Source organism: Miscanthus floridulus, chromosome 17, assembly GCF_019320115.1.
Source record: "Miscanthus floridulus cultivar M001 chromosome 17, ASM1932011v1, whole genome shotgun sequence".
Lineage (NCBI taxonomy): Eukaryota > Viridiplantae > Streptophyta > Magnoliopsida > Poales > Poaceae > Miscanthus > Miscanthus floridulus.
In genome coordinates, this window is record NC_089596.1 from 87,514,980 (window position 1) to 87,540,691 (window position 25,712).

Sequence of the window (25,712 nt, forward strand, 5' to 3'; positions counted from 1 at the left end):
CGCCCACGCGCGCGGTGTCCATGAAGTTGGGCCAAGAGGTATCAACTGGTGACAAGCATGCATTTTAAAGCGAAGCAAAAGCCGCTAACGATCACGATCGAGGCTCAACTAATTCCCCTAACCTAAAATCGATACTAACACCTAGCTAACGAAGCAAACCTCATGTCCAAAGAGCGACTAGAGAGGGAGATACAAGGATGCCAACCTGGATTCATCGCTGGAGTGCCGGTTCATGAACAGAGCGCCAACAACGCGGTTACAAAGTGTTCTAACAAAGTTTGGGCAATTTTTATGAGAGCAACGTGATCTCCAACACAACTTCGTCCTACACCATGCTCATGTACTCACTTTGATGCAACCAATGGTACCAAAACATGAAACTAATGTTTAGGCATTTTTGTTAAAATTTACATGACAAACTAGCATTGTCTATTATCATTTCATACTTACAAGAATTCAATGCTCAATTAGTACTAACCTCCCCTAACACTTTTGATTGAATTTTTAAAAGGCCTAAACCTTGCCAGATTCAACTAACAATTGTACCATGACCCAGCCCATACTACATACTAATTCTTAGAACCAAAATATCTAAGCACTTCCTAATTAGTTTGTCCAATAAAGTTCGTCAAAGAACGATACTTTTAAACACAAGTTCAAGTCTTTGCCGGCAACAAAATGACCCTTCCTAAATCCGAAGTTTGAATTTTGAACTTCCCAAATTACTAACTAATACTCCCTCCGTTCCTTAATATAAGCCATATAGTTTTTAACACCAATATTAACACACGGCTTGGGGAAGGATGTGAGACCGAGGAAAAAAAAGAAAAATCAGGTCATCTTCTCTCTCCCAATCAGATTGCTTCCTAAATCTAAGGGATTGGTTGGGACATGTGCTATGTACGGTGGAAATGTTTCTAAACTAATGGGTGTGGGAGCTAATACGTACCTATATTTTGGAATTTTCTTTAGAAATCTATATGGCTTATATTAAGGAACGGAGGGAGTAGTATTTATTCTCTAAAAAATTATGTTGCATTTCCATCTACTACACTTACACCCTAAACTTTATTCAAGCACTACATACAAATTATATTTAATTTTTGTTAATAAAAATTGCTTCCGTGCCAATGCTTAGAACTACTTATTCTACTCTTCGCGTTAGGATTTTTCATTAACACATATATGCATTTAAGTAAACTAACTCGCTATATTGATTTGACTCTCTCTCTCATACAGAGAAGTGAGCCACATAAGATTTGTGTATCATTTCAAGTGTGTTTTTAAATAAAAAAATCTAAGAAATTCATTTCGGTGATTTTCTTATGCCTAAATATTGGTGCTAAACGAGCTCGTAACACCAAGGGTGTTACAACCTTCCCCCCTTAAAAGAATCTCGTCTTGAGATTATAAACAAGAATCAGAAAGGGGAAAATGCGATTACACTTCGCAGATCTGAGATTACACAGAAGATTACATGATGTCGAATACTAAACCACATAGGGATTTAGAGATACATGGTTAAGAGCAACCTAGTACAACCAAGGCTTAATCTAGAAGTCGAGATAGACGAGGACAATGGAGAAACAACAAGAAAATGATTATCCAAAACATGACGTATGTCCAACAGATCCAGAAACAGGAGACTGAGAACTCAAACATCATGAACCATGAGACCAAACTAACCAAAGGGGACTTGAACTTCTTTGATAGAAATCTAGATCCTTTCTTCTTCTCAGATTACTCCATCCCCTCTGACTAGTGAACCTACTTCCTTGAATGACGACTGGATCTCGTAGCTCTGCTTTGGATTCGAGTGGATGGGGACGAAGAAGGAGAGCAAGGACCAAGGGCATCTTATAGTGGTGAATGGAGGTGGGGCATAGTGCACCAAAAGTGAAGACGGCGTGGATGGGAGACACCGCTGGTTCACGCTGTGGGGATAAAATTGGCCATGGTGCGCTTCCTGCGCGAGCTTGAGCGAAGGGAGGAAAAAGGAGAGGAGGGGTTCGCTCAATGAAGAGGTGCACGGGCGGCCATGTTCCCAAAAGAGAAAATAGGAAAGGGGGTCCGGTATGGGGAGAGGGCAAGGATCAAGAGCCGATCGGATGCCGAGAAAAGGAGAAGCGCACAATACATGAGTACGGTGGATGCAGCATAATGCCGTGGTTACGTGAGGACATGGTACTAGTGGTCCCTGACACAGACGACGTCCATAGGTCATGCGGCAATAGTGACCTAGCGTGTGTAGTGCGGGTGAGATGGGCATAGTGCTTGGGATATGACGTCCACTCAGGCTTTTCTAATCACTCCCTACTACCCGAAAGCTAACTTTTCCCCGGGGTTCTTCTTTCCTTCCCTTCCTTGTCCACAATATGCGCCAACCTTTTGTACAAACTGAGATCGCGACATACATACTTCCTCCAAAACCACATTCTCTTGTTTACTTTGGGGGAACACTATTTCATCAAATTGTTGTGGATTTCCTGTTCAAACATCCGAATATTTCCAAGAAGAATATTTTGTAGCAAAAGCGGTACAGCGGTGTAACTTGGTAAGGTACAAGAACCTCGATACCAGTGCATGCCGAGCAGCGTCACCATGTGGCAGCTATTCCACAGGGGCCCTCGGTTTCATCGTGGCACCATAAACTATTAACCAGGCAACTATTACGAAGTTATATGCCATGAAGGTGGTGGGGTCATAGACCACAGAATTGGAGGAGTACTGCAAGAGAAGATTCAGACAACAAGGGTTCCTTTCGCAAAAAGGGACAAGGAATTCAAATCCAACAATGGATTTGATTTAAAAAGATTCAAGTGTTCTGCTAGGACATCCACAATTAGTCGATATAGTGTCCTATGTTATCACGGCAAGTCTTGCTTGCATCAGAATAGTAGCTTCTCTTGTAACCCAATTAACATCGTCCTTGAGAACCCTAAGCACGTCTAACGAGACCTAAGGGTAGATGGACGCAATAAACACAATGAACTAAAGAAAATGCACATTCCAAACATCCTTATACAAGTACAACATACAGGCACTCACTCTCCCATTCTCAACACATCGTTCACCTTCCCTACGATCGCAACAACTACGGAAGAAATACAACAGAAAGATTACACTACTGGAGGACATCGACAAAAGACACCACTAACTACGGGTACATCTCCTTAAGGCAACCAATCTACTTTGTCGAACCACACATCTTCATTCCCGGCTCGGTGGATTCTCCTACCGCCCTGGCTATAAATCTGCCTCCTCTCTTGGTAGTGGCTAAGTGAGTGGAAGCAAGGGTTCTACTTCTAACACTTCTGAGGGTGGAAGAGCTGGTGGTACTGCAACACCGGTTCTCCTTCTTTCCGATGGGTGGATAGGGATTCCTTCCATGATCAAGGGATCATGCCTTTTAGTAGCCAGCGTCCTCCGCTTGGCCCTGGTGACAAGGTAGGCCTTTCCCATCTGATGGGCATGCCGATCTTCCTCCTTCTTTAGGGCTTCCGACATGGCAGTCTCCCGACTCTCTGCGGCTGTTGCATTGGCATGCGCTTTGGCGAGCTGCACTTGGAGCATCCTAGAGAAGATCTCGGCTTCCTTGGCTCACCGGAGGCACTTCCTCAGCTCCGAGGCTTGCCGGTCATACTACTTATCTAGAGCAAGCAGGTACGTGGTCAAGTGTATGACGGTGGGACTATCTTCTTGCGCATCCTGCCCTTACAAAGCCTCCATTCGAGCCCTCCATGCCCGTTGATTCTTTTCCAAAGGTGGAAAGAACCTCATGGGGGTATGAGCAATGGGCTCTTCATAGATCTGGCAAAGGTACCGCAAGACTTTGCGGTCCACAACTTGGTAGGTGTCGACGAAGCGAAACCTAATTGCAGTCACATTCCATGCTTTAGTGATTCTGGGGGACTCCTCACTCTTCCCAATGTAGACGGTAACTTCACACCATTTAGTGCCATGCTTTTCATACTCACAGCCCTCATACATGGGTCGATCTTTGACTCTAAGCTTTTGTAGGGTGGCATATAGGATTTTGGGAAAGCCCTTAGTGTTCAGGCAGTAACTACTAACCTAGGCTCTTGCCATTTCTGGTGGGTGGTTGCAAGGAAGGATTTAGCGAAAAGCTAAGCGAGCTAGAGTGCACCGGGTGGTGGTACCAATGGCTAGCTAGGCTCTGCTTATAATGACATGTTTTAGTAGTTGGTTTAAGGCGTAACACCGAGGGTGTTACACATTTGAACTTGGAAACGAAACTTAAAAAATGAAATAGCTAACAAAATAATAAAAAAGATAAAACTCAATCTCTGAAAAAGAAAATGAAACAATGAAATAGCTACCAAATAATGAAACTGAACCTACGAAGTTGAACCTCCAAATATGTTTCGTTAACTTGTTAGTGCCTGTTCAGATCCTGTCTTTATTATCTGGTCAGTTGATAATTTGCTTCGTTATTCAATCTCAATATCATCTATTTAGTTATCCTTTATGTAAGCTTATATTATTATTATAGCAGTGGTGGTTTGGTCAAAACTAGGTTTTTAGGGGTATAAGGAACCGGGCCTAGGCCTTGTTTAGATGCCAAAAAATTTGGCAAAATGCACTGTAGCGGTTTTCGTTGTTATTTGGCAATTAGTGTCCAATCATAATCTAATTAGGCTTAAAAGATTCGTCTCGTGGATTTCGTCTAAACTGTGTAATTAGTTTTATTTTTTATTTATATTTAATGCTTCATGCATGCGTCCAAAGATCCGATGTGACGGGGAATCTTGAAAAAATTGGCAAAATTTTAGGAACTAAACTGGCCCCTAGTTGGATGGTACTGTGGCAAACTTGATGCTACGACCTGAACTTGCACCGCAGCTGGAGACTTGGATTTCTTCTGCCTGATCATTTCAAAAATGCAAAGTTGCCCATAAGAACAAACCTATGGGCCTCCTGTTTTTATAAGATACTTGAAAGGACAGGAAAGAGTCACTTCTCAATGCCCTATTAACACTGTACCAAACACAGCATACAGTTGACTGAACTTTAATCTTCTTATTCTATCAAATGAATTAATTTTGTTCTTTTGAATGTTGGATAAGATGCTTGAAGCTTGACAAAGCATTGGTAGCAAATTAAAAATCCATTCATAAATTGTATCGTAGTTCAAATTGTTTAACCTTATGCAACAGGAAAAAAATAATCCCTATAGGCTGGAACTTTTTATTTGAATCAAATCAAAATTATCTTCCATATTCTACTGGTCTTCTTTTACCCTCATTGTGCTGTTTGAACTATCAGGGTGCATTAGATTTTCTGTAAGGATTTACTTGTAACCCTGGAAATATTCCAATCAGCTCCATGCTTTCATCCATTTTCACAGTTAATTTCACAAACATCTTCCTCCCTTGATTGCTGGAAATAATGGATCGAAAATACTAAATTGTTTTATATCTGAACTGAGTGCTGATCTATCTATACATCACAAGCAAGAATTATGAATACTGAAGTCAGCCGTATGAAAAGAAATTAATCATGGGCCTCGGTAGAATATACTACTTAATACTTCTTAGTACAGCAAACTAGACATTAACCTGGTGACACAATGTGCGGCAGCCAACCCACCAGTACTGTAGCAGCTGCAGCAAATCAGCAGTGCTGCACTAAGCAGGATAGGCAGCAGGCATGCAGTTCGATGAAAACTTAAACATCTACCACAAACTAATTTAACCATAGAAACTGAAATTACTAATTCAAATTAGAAATAGAAATTAATGATTGAAACGACAGCAGGCGCAACCCGGTCGGATGAATGCCGGATGGATTTGGGCGCATGGCTTCGCACAGCTGGAACGGAGGACCAAAGCGGAAGGAACACCTGGTGGTGCTCGTCGTCGGCCAAGGTGGCGAGTGGCGAAGTAGGACAGCAGCAGCGGTCGCGGAGACACCGGGGCTGCAGGGGAGAACTCCGCGCCGGAGCTGGTCGCGAGGACGCTAGGCCCCAGGTGGTGCTCGACTGAGTTGCGGCGCGGCGAGCAGACGGAGGAGATCGGCCGCGGGCACCGGCGCAAGCTGCTCCGCCTTGCCGTGCGCCTGACTAGAGTCGCCGCCAGCTGCGCCGCCCTCGTCACGCCGGACTCGTCACCCCGGCTGCGCTGCCGGAACGAAACGAAACGGGGAAGGAGCAGCGTTGGGTGCTCGGGTGTAAGAAAAGGCCGCAACGTTGGAGAGGGGAGCGGAGGTTTGCTGGGCCAAGCCCGTCGCGGCCTGGGTCGCGCGCTGTAGTCGCAGCGCGACCGGGTCGCTTAAAAGACTTTGCGCTGAATAAACCCTATAGTTTCTAAAAAGTAGCTTGAAGCTCACAGGAATTTGGCAAATGGCAGGCCCAGGGGTGCACGCTGCTGTTATGTGTGGACTGGGCTGCAAACCAGGGTTTGAGACCGTTTAGAGGAATGTTTGGGCCAAAAATGTTGATGGGTTGGACTGGTTTGGGCAAAAAAATTTGATGGGCTGGACTGGCTTGGGCCTTTGGGGTGGACTGTTATAGTGCAGGCCTGTACTGATTATGGCCCATTAGCATGTCTATATAAAGCCTCTGGTGCTAAACCCTACCGAGCCGCCCATTTGCGCCGCCGCTTTCTCGCCGCAGCTCTTCGCACCGCTGCCCCTTCCCGTCGCCGCCAGCGGCTGCTCGATCCGATGGCTCCCACGAAGAAGTCGGTATGAACCCCAAGAGACCTGCGCTGGTCCTCTGTTCCTTCCATTTCGAGGTGAATTTTCCTGTGATGGTGATTGGTTCCCCGATTGTTTCGATCTGTGCAGAAGAAGAGCACAGAGAGCATCAACAACAAGCTGCAGCTGGTGATGAAGAGCGGCAAGTACACCCTGGGCTACAAGACCGTCCTCAAGACGCTGCGCAACTCCAAGGGTATCGATTCCATTTCTTCTCTAAGCGTTGCCAACCTTTCCTTTTGATAGATCCGAATGGCATAATATTCGGGGCTGTATGGATTTGTACGAGTGTGGGTGTCTGCCTATAGAATTTATGTCTGTCGTGTTATGAAATGGTTTGGGGATTGGGTTATGTTTTCGTCGATTGTGGTACTTATTGATGTATGATGTTCTATGATGCCTTTTGCGATCTGTAAATGTCATGGATGGTTTTGGTAGTGGCGATTGTTAGTATCTTCCAGCTAAATATGTTGAGGAATATGCTTTGTTTTTTTTTATTGTCTGTGTATGAATTAACTTGTAGATGTACCTACGGATTTGTTTTAGGTAGCTCACTGTCAGGATTTAGAGTTTGGACATCCCATTGTATAATGGGACTGAAGTTTGCCTCTTTGGCTTGCTTTTACCGCCGCCTTAGAGATGAATACAGTACCCTAGAACAATGCCAGTTTTCCATGATAGAGTTCCTTTTGACCTCTTCATATCTGGAGGCTGCAACAATATTGTTTTCACGTTTTTTTAGTAGGGTTATTTCCTTTTGTTGGCTGTTTTTGTTCGTTCCATTATGTCTGAATAGTGAACGTGGTTCAATTTGCAAAATATTAGTGAGGTTTTAACTTTAGCATATAAAACTGTTGTATTGTTGCATAGTTTATGAATGGGGCTGGAGTTTGGCTCTTTGGCTTTATTTTTCTGTGCCTTTGAGATGAATGCAGCACCCTAGAACAAAGCCAACCTCCTGATTAAAGTTCTTGATTTATTCTATAAACCTGGAATACAATTGGAGGTTGAAATATTTGCTAACTTAGTACACCACCACAAGTGGTTCAAGTATGTTTGAGTGATGGGGTCGTCTCAGCATGCAGAATACTGACGAAATGTTTAATGTAGTGTTAATAATAATGATTTGTATATATTCGCTGTGTCCTGCCTCATCATAGATCCCATTTTTCTTGAACTTTCAATGTTGTTGAATCTTTCAGATTTGCTTGCTAATTATTACGTGGCTTCCCGTTAACGCTTTGTTAACATTGTGCAAACATTATTGTTTTGGCACCTGGGAACACTTAAGAAAAGGTGGTGTTGGCTTCCGAGTACATATGATTTTGAGCTCTTACAGTCTGATTCTGATGTCTGTATTCAGGAAAGCTGATCATCATCGCGAACAACTGCCCTCCACTTAGGAAGTCTGAGATTGAGTACTATGCTATGCTGGCCAAAGTTAGCGTGCACCATTTCCATGGAAGTAAGACCACCTTCATCCTTTCAGGATTATCTATAGCAAGTTCTGTTTGTTTTTAGTTATTTGGAGTTGTACTTGGCACCACTCATTTAATCGACTAAGGTTGGCGTTGTAGATTTTGCTATTATGCGTTCAACCCATTGTTTTGTTGACATTTCAGACAACGTTGATCTTGGCACTGCCTGCGGCAAGTACTACAGGGTGTGCTGCCTCAGTATCATCGACCCAGGTTCGTTTCTGTTAATTGTCATTATCTTCTTCCGCTCAGAACTGTCATTGAACAATTGTTACCTCCTGTAATGTCTCTGCTCCAGGTGACTCAGACATCATCAGCACCACCCCTGGCACCCAGTGAGTGAAGAGTCAGGAGCTTCGCCTATCACCAGTTGAGATGAGATGTAGGGCTCAGACTTCCGCTGCAAGCCCTATAGCCATTTCTTTTTTATCTTTTAGTTATGTAATTTTGCTATCATGTGTCCATCTACCATACTGTGATACTGATAATACCTCGTATGGCTGCTATGTAAGGCATATCCATCTTGTTTGATGAGATCGTTATATTTATTCCTTTGGCGCATGTTGATGTGGATCAGATCAGTCTGTGCGTTGATGAGCTGCTTGGTGATGCTGTGTCTGGATGCGTCGTTTGCTAAGCTTGGAATGATTCGTTGGTCGCCTCGACTGGTTTTGCTTCTGGAGGTGCTTCTCCGATGGCTGTATGCCTAATGATTCGTTGCTACTGCTTCGCTGTGCCTTATTAATGTGCTTTAACCATTCTCTACGACGTACGGTACGGTATGCTATGTTTTCGTAGGATCCTGTCTACGACATACAGTACGTTATGCTACGTTTTCGTACAATCTTGACTACACGTTATGCTACGTTTTCGTACAAACTTGAGTAGATCGGCTGACGCTGTATGTGTCATGTGTCTATGAACCTGGCACGTGCACACAGCACACATGCCGTCTGGCCTGCATGAGACCACGACTGATGCACGAGAACAGGTCAAAACCGTCGAGCGCACAGGTTAGGTTTAGGCTTTCCAGGTTCTCTAACCTGTTTAGGCTTTCCAGGCTCTCTCTCTCTCTCTCTCTCTAACAAAGTTTTTTTAGTTTGCCTTTGAGTTTTGACACGCTGTGGACTGGAAGCCTGGAATGGAAACGGAAGTGGGAGAAGTTGACCTTTTCGAAAACTCTACCAGCCAGCGCAGATCCACACCAGCCACGCCACAAATTGCTACGCGGACCTGGTTAGCTCACCAACAAATTCTTCTCTTAATCAATCAACACTCGGTACAACAAAAAATAACATACTAGTATATATACATCCCAAAGAAACACATCACGAAAAATAACGCACGAAACCAAACAACTCGATCTTTCTTCACATATAAAACCAAAATTGTTTATATATTTCCATACTTATTAAATGCAAATGGCATGAGATCAAATTCTTCGTCATCCAAATTCATTAGTAGCCTTTTTTTTTTGCGAAATTATATTGCTACCATTACCAATTCTCCACACGAGCGAGAAAACGTCATCGACAAAAACACTCATGAAATCCCGTGCACTAGCGGGAGGCGGGAGCTGTTAGGTTGGCCTCCCTCTCCATAAACCAGCCTCCCAACCGAACCGGACCTGCCACGTAGGCGGGCTCCAACGCATTCCCGCTGCCGCCAGCCAGTCACGTCCCGCCGCGAGGCGCGCGTGCGTGGAATTTCAGTCCTAAATCCCACCATTACCGCGTCCACGCTATATCACCTCGCCCTCGTAATCGATCTCCCTCCGCCTCCCTGCCTGCTGTGCTGCTTACCCCGACCGGGCCCCGACCCCGCCGGCATCTCGCGGAATCGCGGCGGTCAAAGCCCACCCCACCCCACCCCCACGTCGCGCCGCATCGCCGCGGTTTCCACGGGCCAGTGCTCTCGGGAGCTCGGATCAGGGGGGACGAGACGAGCTAGGGTGCTGCCGTCGGGCGCCCGCCGGCGGCCGAGTAGTGAGAGGAGAGGAGATATGGACGCGTTCCTGCAGAGGCTCAAGCGGCTGGACGCGTACCCCAAGGTGAACGAGGACTTCTACAAGCGGACGCTCTCCGGCGGCATCGTCACGCTCGTCGCCGCCGTCGTCATGCTGCTCCTCTTCATCTCCGAGACCAGTAAGTGACTCTCCGGCGGCCCGGCGGCCGGTAGTGGTCCGATTTGTTTTTGTTTTTTTTTGTTCTTTTTTCTATTTTTGCGGCCTTTGTTGGCCCGGCATGGTTGTGGAATCCAAGGTGTAAGCTTGGCAAAAAAGAAAGAAAGAAAAGGCTGAATTCTGAGCCCCTTTTGGGGACTGATTGCTGCTGCATGCCTGCCTGTGATTATGTGGAGAAAAGAGATGGAATTTCGAGAAGCTACTGTGCGTTCGCATGGTGCCGGCCTGATTAATGCAGCAGACTTCTGGGCTTAAGCTCTGGTGTTGTTGGCGGTGTGTGGAGGACTGGAGGGAGGAGATCCGTGTTTTGGTATGCCGAATTACCGTTGGGCATGGACGCGAATCCTAATAATGCATAATGCGAACGATTATTTTTACACTCTATTTGGGCATCAAACTCTGAGCTGCTGGAATATTTCAAAAAAGGTTGGATTTTCAGTTGCTTTCGCCTTTCGGTTTAGTTCCCGCGGTTGTCCCAATTTGGTGGAGGGCATTACTCTGTTTATCCGGTAGACACCTGAATTTATGTGCTGACGTCTCTGTTTGATCTGCTTGAGTTTTAGTATATTTCTTTTCATGTTATTACAATCACGTGTGCAAACAATTACTTACTGAGGATTAGTCTACTTTGCACTTTCAATTTGTGTCTCAGTAGTCAGTAAACTCTAGTTGAGGGAAAGCTTCTATTTTTAGTCTGCAAGTATGGACTGACACGGTATCACCTTTTCCGGAACCTGATGTGCTAGTACCTGTGTTTCTTGTTTTGCATGTATAAGACATTTTGGGTAAATTTTCCTTTTTTGTCAAGTGTTTCCTTCAGAGTACTGGATTAGCCGTCGCTTGTGGCACACGATTCATTTTTCCTGTGGCAAGCTCACGTGTATCCACCTAACATTTGTTCTGAATCTGTTATAGCAGAGCTGCAAAGTTTAGGCCACAATGCCTATAGAAATGAGGAATATGTCCATTATCCCAAAATAAATACAGTTTACCTTAGCACATATTTGTCCAAAGAAAAATGGGCTAAATAAGGTTGATGCCCAGTGCTACCACAGATGCGGTTTGGATAGTATTATGCCTTGTAGTTTTCTGTCATTGGCAAATTTTAATGTCCTGTCTTTTAGTGTCCCGTCATGAAATTCATGGCATTTGTCATCTATTTTTTTCGCACTTCTTTATTGCTCTCTGAAAAACTTAACCTCATCTTGTTTCCGCCTCTAAAATCTATGATCTACTGATGCTGTTCCCCTTACCAACATGCCATTATTGTAAGGAAATGCTGTTATGTTACATACTGTGCTTAAATAAGCAGAATGAAGCGTCTCCTAATGGCTTTTCTGTGTACATATTTTCAGGGTCATATTTTTATTCAGCAACAGAGACTAAGTTAGTTGTGGACACGTCAAGAGGAGAAAGGCTACGAGTAAAAGTTAGTACTTTTTTACCAATTAACCTGTCTGTAGGTTATTTGTTATACTTCTATTCTTTCTGTTTTAAAGAGACAGACACATACATTGTCGTCTGGTAATGCCTAACAAGCGTCTTTTGTAATACTAACTCCAATTTACAGTTTGATATTACTTTTCCGAGCATTCCTTGCACCCTCCTCAGCGTTGATACAACAGATATTAGTGGAGAGCAGCATCATGACATTGTAAGTTCTGAAGTTATCTTACTTTGTGATGCTTTGTTAATTTATTTTTTGATCTTTCATATAATGGTTCCATTGTTTCCTTTTCCCTGTAGAGGCATGACATCGAGAAGAGAAGATTAGATTCACATGGTAATGTTATTGAAGCAAGAAAAGAAGGCATTGGCGGAGCAAAGGTGAGTGGCCTCTATTGCAGACTTGCAGTACACTAACTCATAAAAAAAGTGTTCATATTTTTATGACAGTTGTAGCAATTCTGGTGGATGAATTATGGGTAGAATTTCCACCCTTCTTTCAAAAGTTGAACCAACCAACAGATACGCCTGTGCACATTTCTGGGGCAATAGCACAGTTTATATTTTACAAACAGAAGGTTGAAATTTTGAGAGCTGTCTGTGGTTCATTAAAAAAAATAGAGGACTAGGCAGAAGAAACTGATAAGTGATGTGTCTTTATAACCGCACAGTGTTATGATCATACCTGTAAATTTCTTAGTTTCTTCTGTCCTTAGCCCATGTATTTTCGCCTAGTTCACTGCTGAATTGTTGCTCCTTAAAGAGCTTCTAGAACTCATGGAGAAAACTACCAAATTGTGACATGACATCAAGAAGCTAGAAGTTTAATGTTGGCATTCATACATGCTTTTAATGACATAGGTAGTTCATTATTGTTATATTTGAGTCTATACTAGTATAGAAGTGTTTTCCAACCGTGTTTTCTTGAAACTGTTCTTTGTGTCTGTCAAATCTTTTGTTTTCATGTTTCCTCCAATATGTACCACAACCACAACGAAACCTGGTCAACTGTAGATATAAAGCTGGCTTGGTTGTACTTTTAACAATTTCAGATGCATATCCTTGATAGAAAAAATAATGTTTGTATAGATCGAGAGACCATTGCAAAAACATGGAGGAAGGCTCGACAAAGGTGAACAATATTGTGGCACATGTTATGGTGCTGAGGAGGTATGCAGAGTTTTTTTTTTTTTTTTGGTTCATTTTGTTTTATTGTAACTTTTATTTCAACATCCTTATCCATGTTATGCTTTACTTCTCAACATCGAATTGCTTGGACCTACTCGGAGCTCAGTCGGATGAGCAATGCTGTAATTCTTGCGAAGAAGTCAGGGAGGCATATAAGAAGAAAGGTTGGGCTCTGACAAATCCTGACCTAATTGACCAGGTATATCAGCTATTTTACCTGGATTTACATCATGAAGGTTTACATTTAGCTTTTCTTTGGGAGAGTCTTACTTTTTAACTTATGGTACACAATTAATACACTGCTTTTGAGGAATCACATTCACTTGGAGGCCCCTAGCCTGTATGCTTGGTTCCTTGATCCATCATCTGCCTTGATTAACAGAAATTGCCATCTGCAATGTAGTGACATCTTTAAGTATTTTTTATGCCATTTGCCAGAGACTAGCCCTGGTTCAGAATGTGCCCTTAGGGCTAGTTTGGAAACTCAAATCCCCTTGGGATCTCTGACTTTTTCCAGGGTGGGCAATCCATAGGGATATCATTTGAATAACCCATTTAGTTCTTCATGGAGGGTTTTCCATCCCTGGGTGTGCCTCCCCCTTGCTTCCAAATTAATCCTTATTATATACTTCATGTGTTGGTTTCTAATTAGCAAGTATCTTTTTCGGGTGAACTTTTTAAAGGTTTCCTGCACACTTTCTTTATTCCTGAGATCCACTGGTGTTTGTTGACTGTTTTAGTGCGCAAGAGAGGATTTTGTTGAGAGAGTTAAAACTCAGCAAGATGAAGGCTGCAATGTCCATGGCTTTTTAGATGTCAGTAAAGTTGCTGGAAATTTTCACTTTGCCCCAGGCAAAGGATTTTATGAATCAAACATAGATGTGCCTGAGCTGTCACTACTTGAAGGTGGTTTCAATGTAAGTAGATCATTTTAAGTTTTTTCCCCTTAGATTATTTTGACTGTTTCTGTTCAATGTTTCTAATATGTTTACCTGTAACTTTACCAGATTACCCACAAAATAAACAAACTGTCCTTTGGGACAGAATTCCCTGGTGTTATTAATCCACTTGATGGGTAACTATCTATGTTTCGCTCAGTGAGCATAAAATGGTGCCAATTGTTTTTTAGGCACTTCTATTAACCTAAATATGTATTTTCTTACTCTAAAACTTCACCATTTATGAACACAGTGCTCAGTGGACACAGCCAGCTTCAGATGGGACATACCAGTATTTCATAAAAGTGAGTCTTTCTTCATACATGTATGTTACAGTTCTATGGCTTAATGGTGCATAAAGAACTTACCGAGTTTCCTGTCCAGGTTGTCCCTACAATATACACTGATATAAGAGGACACAATATTCATTCGAACCAGGTTTGTGGAACTATTGAATATGTGCAATGTTTTATATTCCCTCAACATTAATATCTTTCTGTTACTTTCATTTTCAGTTCTCGGTAACGGAACATTTTAGAGATGGAAATGTTCGTCCATACTCCAAGAAACCCCAACCTGGAGTATTTTTCTTCTATGATTTCTCACCTATAAAGGTAATAACGGAGTAATAAAAGATGCATATACAGTTTTCTATAGATCATGAACTCCTTTTATCATTTTCACATATATGTGATTAAAAAAAAAGAGCAGACCCAGTGTCGGAGGCTCCCACATGAGTGGGGTCTGGGGAAGGGAAAATCCGAGGCAAGCCTCCCCCCGCAAAATCTGTGGAGAGGCTGCTTCGAACCCACGACCTTGTGACTCAGTGAGACAGCTCTCACCACTGCACCAGGCCTGCCCTTCTATTTTCACATATATGTGATTATATTAATTAATTCCCAGTTATTTTTTATTAGTGCAGTTAGCACTGTTGTAATCCTCTCAGATTGAAAGTTACTCATTTCAGTTCTTCAGGTCAGCGATCCCTATAAAATTGAACTGTCTATTTTTTTGCAGGTGATATTCACAGAAGAAAATAGATCCCTACTCCACTACTTGACAAACCTTTGTGCTATAGTGGGAGGTATGAGCATCATGTTTAGTTTAGGTGTAGTTATCATTTGTCAAAAGATTGCTACATCTACAATCTTCACTCTTCTGTAAATGAAACCTTTTATAAACCCTCAAATGTCTTGCTGAACGCTCCAGTAATTCTTTGACATTCCTTTTGATAAACGGCAAACTTCTGTGGAATTGACTCCCCACTTGACTCCCCACATTCTTTTGCAGTTCTATATAAAATATTGATGAAACAGTTTAAGCTGTGCATGTTCATACTAAAGCAGAGCTTTTGTGGCAATAGATGTCCGCAATCAGTTGCATTTCTGTAATTTTTTTAAATAAAAATAGCTTCAGCTACGATTTCCATGAGTGCAACTAACAAATTTGATCTGCATTATCCTCAGGTGTTTTCACCGTCTCTGGTATCATTGACTCGTTCATATACCACGGACAGAAGGCGCTCAAGAAGAAAATGGAGTTAGGCAAATACAGATGATCAACTTCGACCCTGTACTGGCCCCATCGTTTCCAAATTTTGTGGCATAAGGAGGGTATATGCCTGCTAAATATGGCGAGGTGCCACTCACGTTGCTTAGGTTGCAAGGCCATCAAACTGATGTTATTGCACGTTAGCTGATCTGATAACCTGTAAAAAGACATGGAGTAGCCTGGTCTGGGTGGAGTGCGTCTATCATTGTTGACTGTCGTTGAATGGCCTGAACGGCTGAACCGGTGCGGTGGGGTAAATTTGAGTTTGGAGGTGGATAGATTATAGATGACAGAATGTTTCTCATGAAAGTTTGTTCAAGGAAACAGCTTCACTCATGGTGTCACCCATCTTTCTTCTAACTTTGTTCATTGGTTAGTGCTGCTCTTCAGGAAGAACTAGAACGATTCGATTGATTATATTGCTTTTCTCCTAATGACCTTAGAGGATTCCCTTTTCTCGTTTTATTTCCAGCTGAGTTATTCAGTAAATATATATTAATTTTAATAGTGATTTTTAATCCTACCTCCAATTTATTAGGGCTGGACCGATGAAAAGGTATACGTATTAGAAGATAGGAAGATACCATGTACTGTTAGGATGACATGTGGGGCTAGGGGCATCTCAATTGATGGTTTTACTGTTTGCCTTTTTTTTTAATCTTTGTGGTGAACTGAGCTAAATAGTCTAAACTGCAATACTGTGGCTATGTTTGTTCCTTGGCCAGACTATATATTATATGTAAGAGGTTATTATGATTGATTTCATTGGATTATGTAAGCTAAGCTGTTTAGCAACCTATATTATTGGATGTGTTAAAAAGAAAATTTAATATAAACTTAAATAAGCTGTGGTCCTGGGCATCTTGTGGGATTATCGTAAGCTGGGATGTGGATCATATAGTTTGACTTATAAGATCTGGGATGTTAGTAAACGATGCTGGCTTGTATAAGCCCGATTATGTAAGCAGGAGTAAACAACCGTGCCCTAATTAAAAGGGGATTGATTGCCTAGTACATGCTCCATCCGTTTAAGTATAGAATCAACTCAGGATAAGATGAATAAAATAGTACTGATTTTGATCGGATTTGCTTTGCACAGCTGCTCTCGGATGGAATCATATATATCGAGCTGAGTGGATATGAACAAAGAAAAACAGCTTAGATTGATGGTGTCGTTTACTTGTCAGAACTGCTTTTTTATTAACTGATCTGCACATGAGCGGTGAGCTTGTTTTATGCGGGTCAACCGATATCATCCCGTACAGATTTCACTGCAAGTGGCTACGTTTTCAACGTCAATGTTCAGCATACTCAACCCAGAAAAAGGTTCCTTCCTCAGGAGAGTAGTACCAACTTAATCTGCCAAAAATTGGCCTGCAAAATTCCTCAGTCTTACCAAGTGACATCTCCCAGACTAATGTTCTTAATCTGCCAAAAATTGGCCTGCAAAATTCGTCAGACTTACCAAGTGACATCTCCCGTACTACTGTAGGATAGCAAGGCAATAGGATAGAAACAATAAGGGTGTATGTGTGTCTTTTAGGTCAGGGCTTCTGGAAGTCACCACTCCAGCCCTTTCTTGAGGTAGGTTACCCTACAAAATGAAATCTACAAGGTGATGCAATCAGGCTAACCAAACCAGTTCCACCTGGTGAGCAGTTTTTTCTGGAAGCTCACAGATTTGCAGGAAGAACATTCTAAAGAAGAGAAGATGGTAGCAAAATAACAACACAACTCCCTTTATGCAAAGGTAACTTCGTCTTTGAAAGAAACTAAGCCTTTTTGTAGCCATATAAGATCATGCATTAGTTGTCCATTTTATATTTAAAATAAAATCTCCCTTAATCCATACATGTCGACCAGTATTAGCAACAGAGTATTCCCATCAAGCAAAATATTTGCAACTTGATAAGTTGACGCGTGAATGTACGATTCATTTTCTTTTCAAGGAATCTGCACTCCAGACATGCTCTATTCAAATATTTTCAAAACTCTTGACTAGTTTACCTCAAGAAAGTACTCATGCCAGCTAAATTCTGATACTAGTAATGCAGAGTAATAGAATTCTTTAGTGGCCAGTTTTATGAGTGACCCTTCCAAAGATCTGAAAGGCAATTATTCATGAAAAGATATTTGTGTAATCTTATAAGAATGGATGAGACATAAGAGACGTGGACACCCTCTAAAAGCACTTCAGTAAGAAATCCCAATCGAGAAATTGTCAGTGTGTCTTAATGAACTAGATCGTGATCCAAATCACTTGCCAATGGTATTAATGAACTAATTTATTGGATCCTCACAATAAAAAAAACTAATTTATTGGAATGAAGTCTTTAACATGTCATTAACATCGAGGATAGAGATCATTGACCGATGAATCGATGATAACTACATTTGGAATCTCAGGCTGTTTTACTAGCAGTAGGATAGATGAGATAACCCATATGCTAAGTCAACTACAGGAAAGCAGTCCCACAAAGTCATAACTGTAACCTGCAATCCTTAATTATTAGAAACATTCTAAGAAACGCAGGAATCAAAACCAAGTAGAAACTGTTCTCCAGGAATTGTCAGCAAAGATCAGTCATTTTCATTTCACAATCCCAAAATGAATGTGATGTACTGAAGGCATAATCTGGCTCTTCTTTTCCAAGGCTACTTTCAACTACCACCTATGAAACTGAAAGAGGAGAAAAATGTGCACATGGCAAATATAATAATGTGTCCAATGGTGCGACCAACTGAGACATTAAATGATCACAAGGCTGTTTCACTTGAAAAGAGTTAGCAGTAGGATGCTTCACAGTTTTCGGTATGACACAGGGCACAAGGGACCAGAATGGTGAGCTATAGAGAGATTCACTATTACACTAGAGAACTTGATATGATTTTTATATAACCAAATGTCAACACTGTACAAAGAACTAAAACAGCAGACAGCAAGCACCAACTAGAGATGGCGCCTTCTTGGATATTACACAGATGAAAAGCTCAGCTAAATGTGCCATGCATAGCACCAACAAGCTCGATACCACGACGAACTTAAGATTCCTAGAAGCCATTCATCTCCAGAAGGTAAGTGCGTCTCTTCACCAGCGCCTTCACAGCAGCCTTAAATGGCCCATCAAATGCTCCAAAGACAAATCCGTCAGCCTTCTTACGGTTAGGGTGGCTTCCATTGCTTCCCTCAGGTGAGGGTTTGATAGCCACCAAAGTAGCGCCTTGCAACGCCATGCCACCAGGCAGCTCAAGATATGGCGCGTACTTGAGCTTCATGTTGCAGGCTGGGACCTGAGTCCTGTTGGAACATGCCGAGGCCAACAACTGGTTCTCTCTGAACTCCTTCAGCTGCTCTGCCCCCATGGACAATGTGCCTTGGCCATCGGCATCTGTTAGTACCAAGCTCCGAAGTGTGGGATGGTCATTGATGATTGAGCGGAGAAGATAGTGCCTCGTTGATGCCGCAATTAGAGAGCTGATTGTCCAGACGACACGAAGTTTCAGCCCGCCATTGGTATAGAAAGACTCTGGCATGCTTCCATTATCCTCCAAAGATGGCTCATGCTCTCCACCAACAGGCTTGCGGTCAACCCGGGTACCCCCCAGGATCACACAATTCTGAAGTGTGCTCCCATACTCTGCCCGCCATTTCAGGATAACTCCCTCCTCAGTACCCACATCCCCAGAGGGGAGCTCAATCCGAAGATTCCTGACGTGCGTGAAGTTCCTGAGCACCTGTGCTGGCGAGTGCTGCGAGAGCTGCGGGAACAATGGCCTTCCAGTACCATTAGGGTTGCGCATGTTGTGGAACGGCTTGATGATTGTGAGGAGCATCAGCTTCAGGAAGTGCGAGAAGATGTTCCGAGGCTTCGGCGAGGACAGGTTGAGTGTGTCCTCGGCGTCGCCGTCGACCGCCACGACGCGGTCAATCTTGACATACACATCATGGACAAGGGGAACAAGCCCACAGAGGCGCTTGGACACGGCGTAGCACCGGCCGATCGATCGCACGTCCTCGACTTTGTTCAGGATCAGCAGGACGAGCGAATCCGGCAGGCAGTCGAAGTGGTCGACCTCGCGCACCGGGTCGGCGTGGATTCGAGCCTTGGGATGCATCGCACGGCACACAAGGTCACACCTTTCTGCCACGCAGCAAGACGAAACGCCCCCAAGATTGCCAGGTAAGGCTGGCTCACCCAAATGGCAGGAACCGCGGGTCCAATCGACGCGATTACCTGAAGAACAGAGGACGAACATCGGCGGTAAGAAAACAGGTGAGCGAGTAAAGAAAAATGGCAGAAATGGCAAGCGGTTAATTAAACTCACATGCATCAGAAGTGCCACAATAAATCAACAAGGACCTCAAATCGGGAACTCCACCAAGCAAATCCAAGAATGAATGGTGTACCTCAATCACCGCCACCGCAGTCGCGATTCAACTCAGGTCGGCAAATTGAGCCCGAAGCTCGACAGACCCCCAACCAAAAGCCCGACCTCTCGCCGGAACACACCCGGATCCGGCGCCGGAGAGCACACCGGTGATGACCCTGAGCCGCGAAACCGCTGGCACGCCCCCTCCGACCGAGCGAGAAACAGCCTGAACCGGGTGGTCCTAGCACAAAAGGGCTGCAAAATTTCGCCAAACCGGGCACAGCTCAGCTCCCGCAGGCAGCTGGAACACCGGAGGGCTTCGAATTGGGAGACTTTTGCTGCGAATCCAACGAGGTTAGGGTTTAAGGAACGAGCAGTTGAGGATTCCCCCCTTCTCTTTTCAATTCTTTTAGAGAGAGAGAGAGAAGAGAGGAGAGATGCAGAGGAAGTGTTGGAATGCTTTTTCCCTTCTCTCTCCCACCCCGTCCGACGCGGCTTTAATACTAGGTCTCAGACAGAGACGCCTTTGAGGTGATGACGCCGTTAATTAACGGCCCCGTGCCGTCCATCCACGTCAGCGGCAGAAACGTGGCGGGGTTAAATTCTGTAGTCTCTGTCTCCTAATCCACTGCTAGGATGGTGTTTATATATAGAATCTTATTAAAAAAGAATTATTCGAGATCAGGATTCAGGAGAGCAATGATCCAGCTTGACGTAGTACTATAAGTTTTGTCTGAATCAACTAGCTTAGCTTTAACAAAATTTATCGAAATTAATATTAATAATTATGGATTCAAGTCGATATATGCTATCAAATATATTATATGACAAATCTAATTACATCTCCTTAGTATGATTTGATATCTTCTTATATAAATCAAATTAAACCTTATGCTTTGAATTAATACTATATTAGAATTGTATTATTTTCAAAATAGAGGTAGTAACAATATTGTGCGTGCTTGTAAGAGGTCCTTTCTAACACACACACACACACACACACACACACACACATATATATATATATATATATATATATATATATATATATATATATATATATATATATATATATATATATATATATATATATATATAGTATATTCAGTAGCCAGCTACAAAATAAGTTATTCTGTAGGCACCTCCATTTACGATAATTTTATATACTAATTTACGATAATGTTAATATGTGTGTGTGTCATTTGGGTGAGATAATAGAGAGAAAACATTCAGTGCTAACCCTCTCTACGGTGGAAATATAAAACTCTTAAAGCATACCAAAAAGTTTTTAACGAATATAAAATAAAAATGGTGCACATTGGTATTGTGTGTCTGTGGATATGTCTTGTCGCAAAAGTTTAGATGAAAACTCATTATGCTAAAAACATACAAAAATGAGAAATTTTCATATGCAACTTTTTTTCTATGTAGTGCACATGCAGCTGATTTTTTATATAAATTTTAATAAAATAATTTTATATTTTTTTATGACGAAGTATGTCTGCTATTTATTTTTTTAAATACTTCTAAGTATACCTTCTAATTTACCTAAATTTCATGCATCCATTAAAGAGGTGATAATTTGTACTTAGTGTTATCATAGACATTTTGTCTGTGTTTTTGGACCACCGACGAGTAAATTTATATTTACGCGTCTGACTCGGATGGTGTGCTCGGAGGACACAAGGGTTTATACTGGTACAGGCGGAACGTCCCTACGTTCTGTTCGCTGCTGCTCATGTTACTGGTACTTGGTTTGCAGTAGGGGTTACAAACAGGCGAGAGAGGAAGAGGATTCCAGGTCTCTGGTGGAAGGAGTGAACGGATGTTGAGAGCTCGCTTGCCGCTCAGCCGTATGCTCGTGTCGTGCTCTTTGTGTCTCGATCTCCCCTTTCAAGGAGCGCCCTGTTTTTTCTTTTATAAACGAAGGGAAAGTGCGGGTTACGGAGGAGAAAAAGGAGAAGAACGAGAGAGAAGAAAGCTTCCAATATTGCCGGGTCCTTCTTCTCCTTCATGCGGATCCCGCCAATCCTGTAGATATCAACAGAGATGGCTCCATGTCGCAGCCATGTTCATCACTGGCGCCATGCACAGACATCATTTACCGGTCATGGCATTCCACTCCATCTCGGCGGACGTCGTGGTGAACTGACGCGCCTGTCAGCGTCCGTACAAGGATTAGGCAGAACAGCACCGGCACGTCCAACACTGTTCTTGATGTGAATCCCCAAGTATGGCTCGTTATGGCCATAGGTTACATCGAAGCATGCCAGCCTCTTCTCTGGCGTCAGAGTTTTGACACAGGGCCATACGTTTGGACCTGGAGTGGTTGGCGGCGGTATGGGTCCTCGTCGGACGAGACGGAACCAGTGTTTTCCCTCAATGGATGAAACATGGTGCTCGGTGAGCTGTTAACGGGCTAGTCCAAGTGAGGCCCTGGGTTCCTGTTCATGGGGGTCCGGCATGGGTCAGCTGGTGACCGACTCCAGACTCTTGGCGCCCAATCCATATAGTTCTTGGGTCCGTTCGGCTAGTCCTAAGGGCTCGTTGTCTTTCTTCGAGGAAAAACTATGGACTGGAAACCGACCAAGACTCGAATGTGGGCCGAGATGCTTGCGGCGCTCGTGCGCCTAGGTACTAGCCGTTAGTGGGCCCATCCCTTTCCACCCCTCGCTCTATGGGTGCCCCAGAGTGGCTATCAACCCATCGACGGGCCAGCCTTCGAACTCCTGGTCCTGAATGGGCCGTAATAGCGTTTTCCGCTCTGTATCCCTCCTTACTTGTGATGGTTCTTGGCCCATCGACCGAGCAAACTGTCATTCGACGTGTCCTTCGAGGGCATGGCCATAGATAGCGTGCCCACGATCTTCGAAGAGAGGTGACGTGACGCGGTGTAGCGGGCACGTGAACCTAGGCGGACGGTTCGCCTTCTCGTCCTACTCCATCCTATAAATAGCGGCCTCCCCTTCATATTTTTGCACACCAAAACCACAGTCTTACCTTCTCTGTTTCTCTGCCACCGCCGTTCAGATCTGTCATGCTTGCTAATCCACCACCGGAGCCCTAGATCTGTAGCTTCTGCTTCTCCGCCACCGCCTTTGCTTCTCTGCAGCCGCCTCCATCCTCTATGGATTTGTGGTACCACTCTATTGTTACCCATGCATGCATGGAGGGCCTCGTCAAGAGTGGTCTTCTCCACGGGAGGACCGATGCGGCAGAGTGGCTTGTGCCCAGTCATGAGGATGCACCGACGCCGCCCAATGGCTACGTCATCTCCTTCACGTCCTTCCATGAGCGCGGACTCATAGTTCCTCCCCACCCATTCTTTCTGGGGCCTGCTGCACCACTATCAGATCGAGCTACAACACTTGAACCCCAATAGGATCCAGCACATCATGACCTTCATCACGATGTGTGAGGGGTGCCTGGTAATTGAGCCCCACTTCAAGTTATGGAGATATTTCTTCTCCATCTCGTTGATCAAAAAGAAGGAGAGAGGCCGAGAGATCCCGGTGCCTATGGGATATGCGGGCTTCCACCTTTGGGGGCAACAGGTGATCGAGTACATGCCTAGCCAGCTCTCTAGATTCAACAAGGAGAGGCACTCACATTGGTTCTACCTAAAGAACGACCCTGCCGCTCCCTTATCGGTCTTCTCTGGGCGCCTAGTCGAAGAGGTACCATCGTCATGGCCATGGGGGCCACCCGTCAAGGAGAAGAAGAGGATATGCGACCTCCTCGAGGCCATCATGTTCTTGAAGGTCCATGGGCTCTATGGGGCTGGCGTCATCAGAGGGTATCACGCGAAGAGGGTGGCACCGCTAATGGTGCGCGTCCTCCCGCTGTACGAGATGACGCCCAACACGTAGCTCATCGGGACGATGCTCGCCTAGGGGCTGCTCCACCACAGCGAGGTCACACAGCGCATCAAGGAGGCCACGGGGGAGGTTGGTGCCGTGTTCCTGATCCTAGGTCATCCCATGATGCGACTGGACGCAGGCTTCATCGAGCTGCCGACAGGGTTAGTCTTCCGGGACTCTATTGCGCCGCTGTCAGAGCATGCGGCCGTGAGGGCGGCGAATCATGCCATGGATGAACAAAGGAAGAAGAAGGACGATGGGGAGAAGAAATAGTGGTCAAAGCAGCGAGCAAAGCTGTAGCGAGGGAAGTGGCGTTAAGGTTCGTCGGGAGAAGAGGAGGAGGAGGAGGATGGCTCCGGGTCACCCATCACGTGGGATGATCTGGCCATCAGGGATGAGGACCCGCCTTTGCTGTAGGCAGGGCCCTTCCTATGGCATGCCATGGGGCAAGAGTGGGAGGATGCGCCCCTAGAGCCGACAGAATCAAACCGCCCCGCCCTGTCTGGACCTTCGACGGCGGCCTCAGAACCAGTGGAATCAGGCCACCTCGCCTTGTCTGAGCCTTCGATGGCGGCCCTGGAGCCGACAGAATCAGACTATCCTGCTCTGTTCGGGCCATCTATGGTGGCCCCAAAACTAGTAGAAACAGGTCGCCCCGCTCTGTCCAAGCCCTCGGTGGTGTCTCTAGAGTCGGTGGGAGGCAGCCATTCTGATTTGTCCGAGCCCTCCAAGCCAAGGGAGGGCTCAAAACGGCAACATGCTAATGAAGAGCAGCTAGAGTCGAGCAAGCCAGCCCTAAAACGTCCTCGTATGATGGCGTTAGGGTGAGTCAAGAGTTTTTTCATCCTTTTGTCTTAACAATTTTTTACCGAGAACTAACCACCATGTCCCTTGCAGCGTCGGGGGACATGGGAATCTCCTGTGGCTCGCTCCGAAAAAGATCCTCCTCTGTCAAACGCATTAGGAGCCGGCTGGTGCCACACCGATGGTGAGCGTGAGTGGAGTTGGGGCGGCCACAGCGTTGACTGGGGAGGTGTAGCTGATGGCCACGTCCATGGAAGAGCAGGCGGAGAACTCAAAGAATCCACATTTTCACCTAGGATCCAATAATGAGAATAAGTTTACATCACTTAGTCCATTTCATACAACAATAGTTCTCGAAAATACATTATTATAATACCAAGTTTAGAGTGCGAAATTTAAACAGCGGAATTGAAATAAACATCTAACGATGAAATACAAGGATCTGTCTATGCCCACCAAAAGAATCCTTCACACAACAGCCACTCCTCAAGCTACTCCAGCAACGGGGTAAATAAACCCTGAGTACACAATGTACTTGCAAGACTTACCTGACTAGTGGGAATAATTTCCTAACTCCAAAGGATATGATAAGCTTTATGGTTTACTGGGTTTCTTTTTTGTGTAAAGCATTACTAATAGTGAATCCTTATGTATGTTTTTGTTAGCATTCATGATTAGTTCATTAGCTAACCATTCTATGTAACACCTATTCTACTTTCAAGCAAGAGTTGAGCAATCAAGTCAATTCATTCCATTTCATCTTTCAGTTCTTACTACGGTGCTAGATCGTAGATAAGTCATACCATATTATACGGTGATTCGTAAACCATTGTATCTTAGCTAGGTACCTTGAAATACACGCACTGCTTGTACCTTAGGCACAAGCAAGACCAACCCATCACTCTCATGTCAAGGGGTCCAGATCCCCGTCCAAACTAGGACTCCAAGACCCCACTCTTGAGTCCCGGACTCAGTGTGGTGCTTAGACCTCCACCATCCACGTCTCTAATCAGTCAATCGAGAAAGTCGAAACCCACGACAAGAGAGCAACGAGCCTTCCCGCTCCTATAAGCAAGTATGTGCTTAGGATAATAAGTCTGTGACCTGACTAGAATCCACAGCAATAGACAGTCCTTAACTAACATGGATAGGAAAAATAGTGTAACTAAGCTATGCC

The 25,712-nt window shown here is 44.1% G+C and overlaps 3 protein-coding genes across 4 annotated transcripts; 2 read left to right on the forward strand and 1 right to left on the reverse strand.

Moving 5' to 3' along the window:
* Positions 1-6,578: 6,578 nt before the first annotated feature.
* LOC136517927 (large ribosomal subunit protein eL30-like) lies at positions 6,579-8,771 on the forward strand. Its single transcript, XM_066511582.1, has 5 exons — positions 6,579-6,705; positions 6,808-6,913; positions 8,081-8,182; positions 8,340-8,408; positions 8,494-8,771. The coding sequence occupies exons 1-5, from the start codon at positions 6,685-6,687 to the stop codon at positions 8,532-8,534; spliced, it is 339 nt and encodes a 112-aa protein (XP_066367679.1). The 5' UTR covers positions 6,579-6,684; the 3' UTR covers positions 8,535-8,771.
* A 1,070-nt stretch (positions 8,772-9,841) lies between these two features.
* LOC136517582 (uncharacterized) lies at positions 9,842-16,005 on the forward strand. Its single transcript, XM_066511188.1, has 13 exons — positions 9,842-10,339; positions 11,733-11,806; positions 11,948-12,031; positions 12,124-12,204; positions 12,913-12,993; positions 13,118-13,210; positions 13,752-13,928; positions 14,019-14,086; positions 14,203-14,254; positions 14,334-14,387; positions 14,465-14,563; positions 14,967-15,033; positions 15,416-16,005. Exons 1-13 carry the CDS (start codon positions 10,198-10,200, stop codon positions 15,505-15,507), a joined length of 1,164 nt encoding a protein of 387 aa, XP_066367285.1. The 5' UTR covers positions 9,842-10,197; the 3' UTR covers positions 15,508-16,005.
* Positions 16,006-18,365: 2,360 nt separating this feature from the next.
* On the reverse strand, positions 18,366-20,341 carry LOC136516222 (F-box protein At4g18380-like). Of its 2 annotated transcripts, none has more exons than XM_066509583.1 (2): positions 19,909-20,341; positions 18,366-19,735 (listed from the first exon to the last, which is right to left on the reverse strand). In XM_066509583.1, the coding sequence occupies exon 2, from the start codon at positions 19,614-19,616 to the stop codon at positions 18,552-18,554; it is 1,065 nt and encodes a 354-aa protein (XP_066365680.1). In that variant the 5' UTR covers positions 19,617-19,735; positions 19,909-20,341; the 3' UTR covers positions 18,366-18,551. The 2 variants fall into 2 exon arrangements, with proteins under 2 accessions (XP_066365680.1, XP_066365678.1); XM_066509581.1 differs by having other exon boundaries at positions 19,827-20,341.
* Between the last annotated feature and the right edge of the window lie 5,371 nt (positions 20,342-25,712).

What these genes read in the sequence shown, in the direction of transcription:
- LOC136517927 (XM_066511582.1), top strand. Translation starts at nt 6,685, where the DNA reads ATGGCTCCCACGAAGAAGTCG. An exon ending in GACGCTGCGCAACTCCAAGG is followed by an intron (nt 6,914 to 8,080) that starts GTATCGATTCCA and finishes GTCTGTATTCAG; the next exon opens with GAAAGCTGATCATCATCGCG. An exon ending in CCTCAGTATCATCGACCCAG is followed by an intron (nt 8,409 to 8,493) that starts GTTCGTTTCTGT and finishes TCTCTGCTCCAG; the next exon opens with GTGACTCAGACATCATCAGC.
- LOC136517582 (XM_066511188.1), top strand. Translation starts at nt 10,198, where the DNA reads ATGGACGCGTTCCTGCAGAGGCTCAAGCGGCTGGACGCGTACCCCAAG. An exon ending in GAGAGCAGCATCATGACATT is followed by an intron (nt 12,032 to 12,123) that starts GTAAGTTCTGAA and finishes TTTTCCCTGTAG; the next exon opens with AGGCATGACATCGAGAAGAG. An exon ending in TACTTGAAGGTGGTTTCAAT is followed by an intron (nt 13,929 to 14,018) that starts GTAAGTAGATCA and finishes TAACTTTACCAG; the next exon opens with ATTACCCACAAAATAAACAA.
- LOC136516222 (XM_066509583.1), bottom strand. Translation starts at nt 19,616, where the DNA reads ATGCATCCCAAGGCTCGAATCCACGCCGACCCGGTGCGCGAGGTCGAC.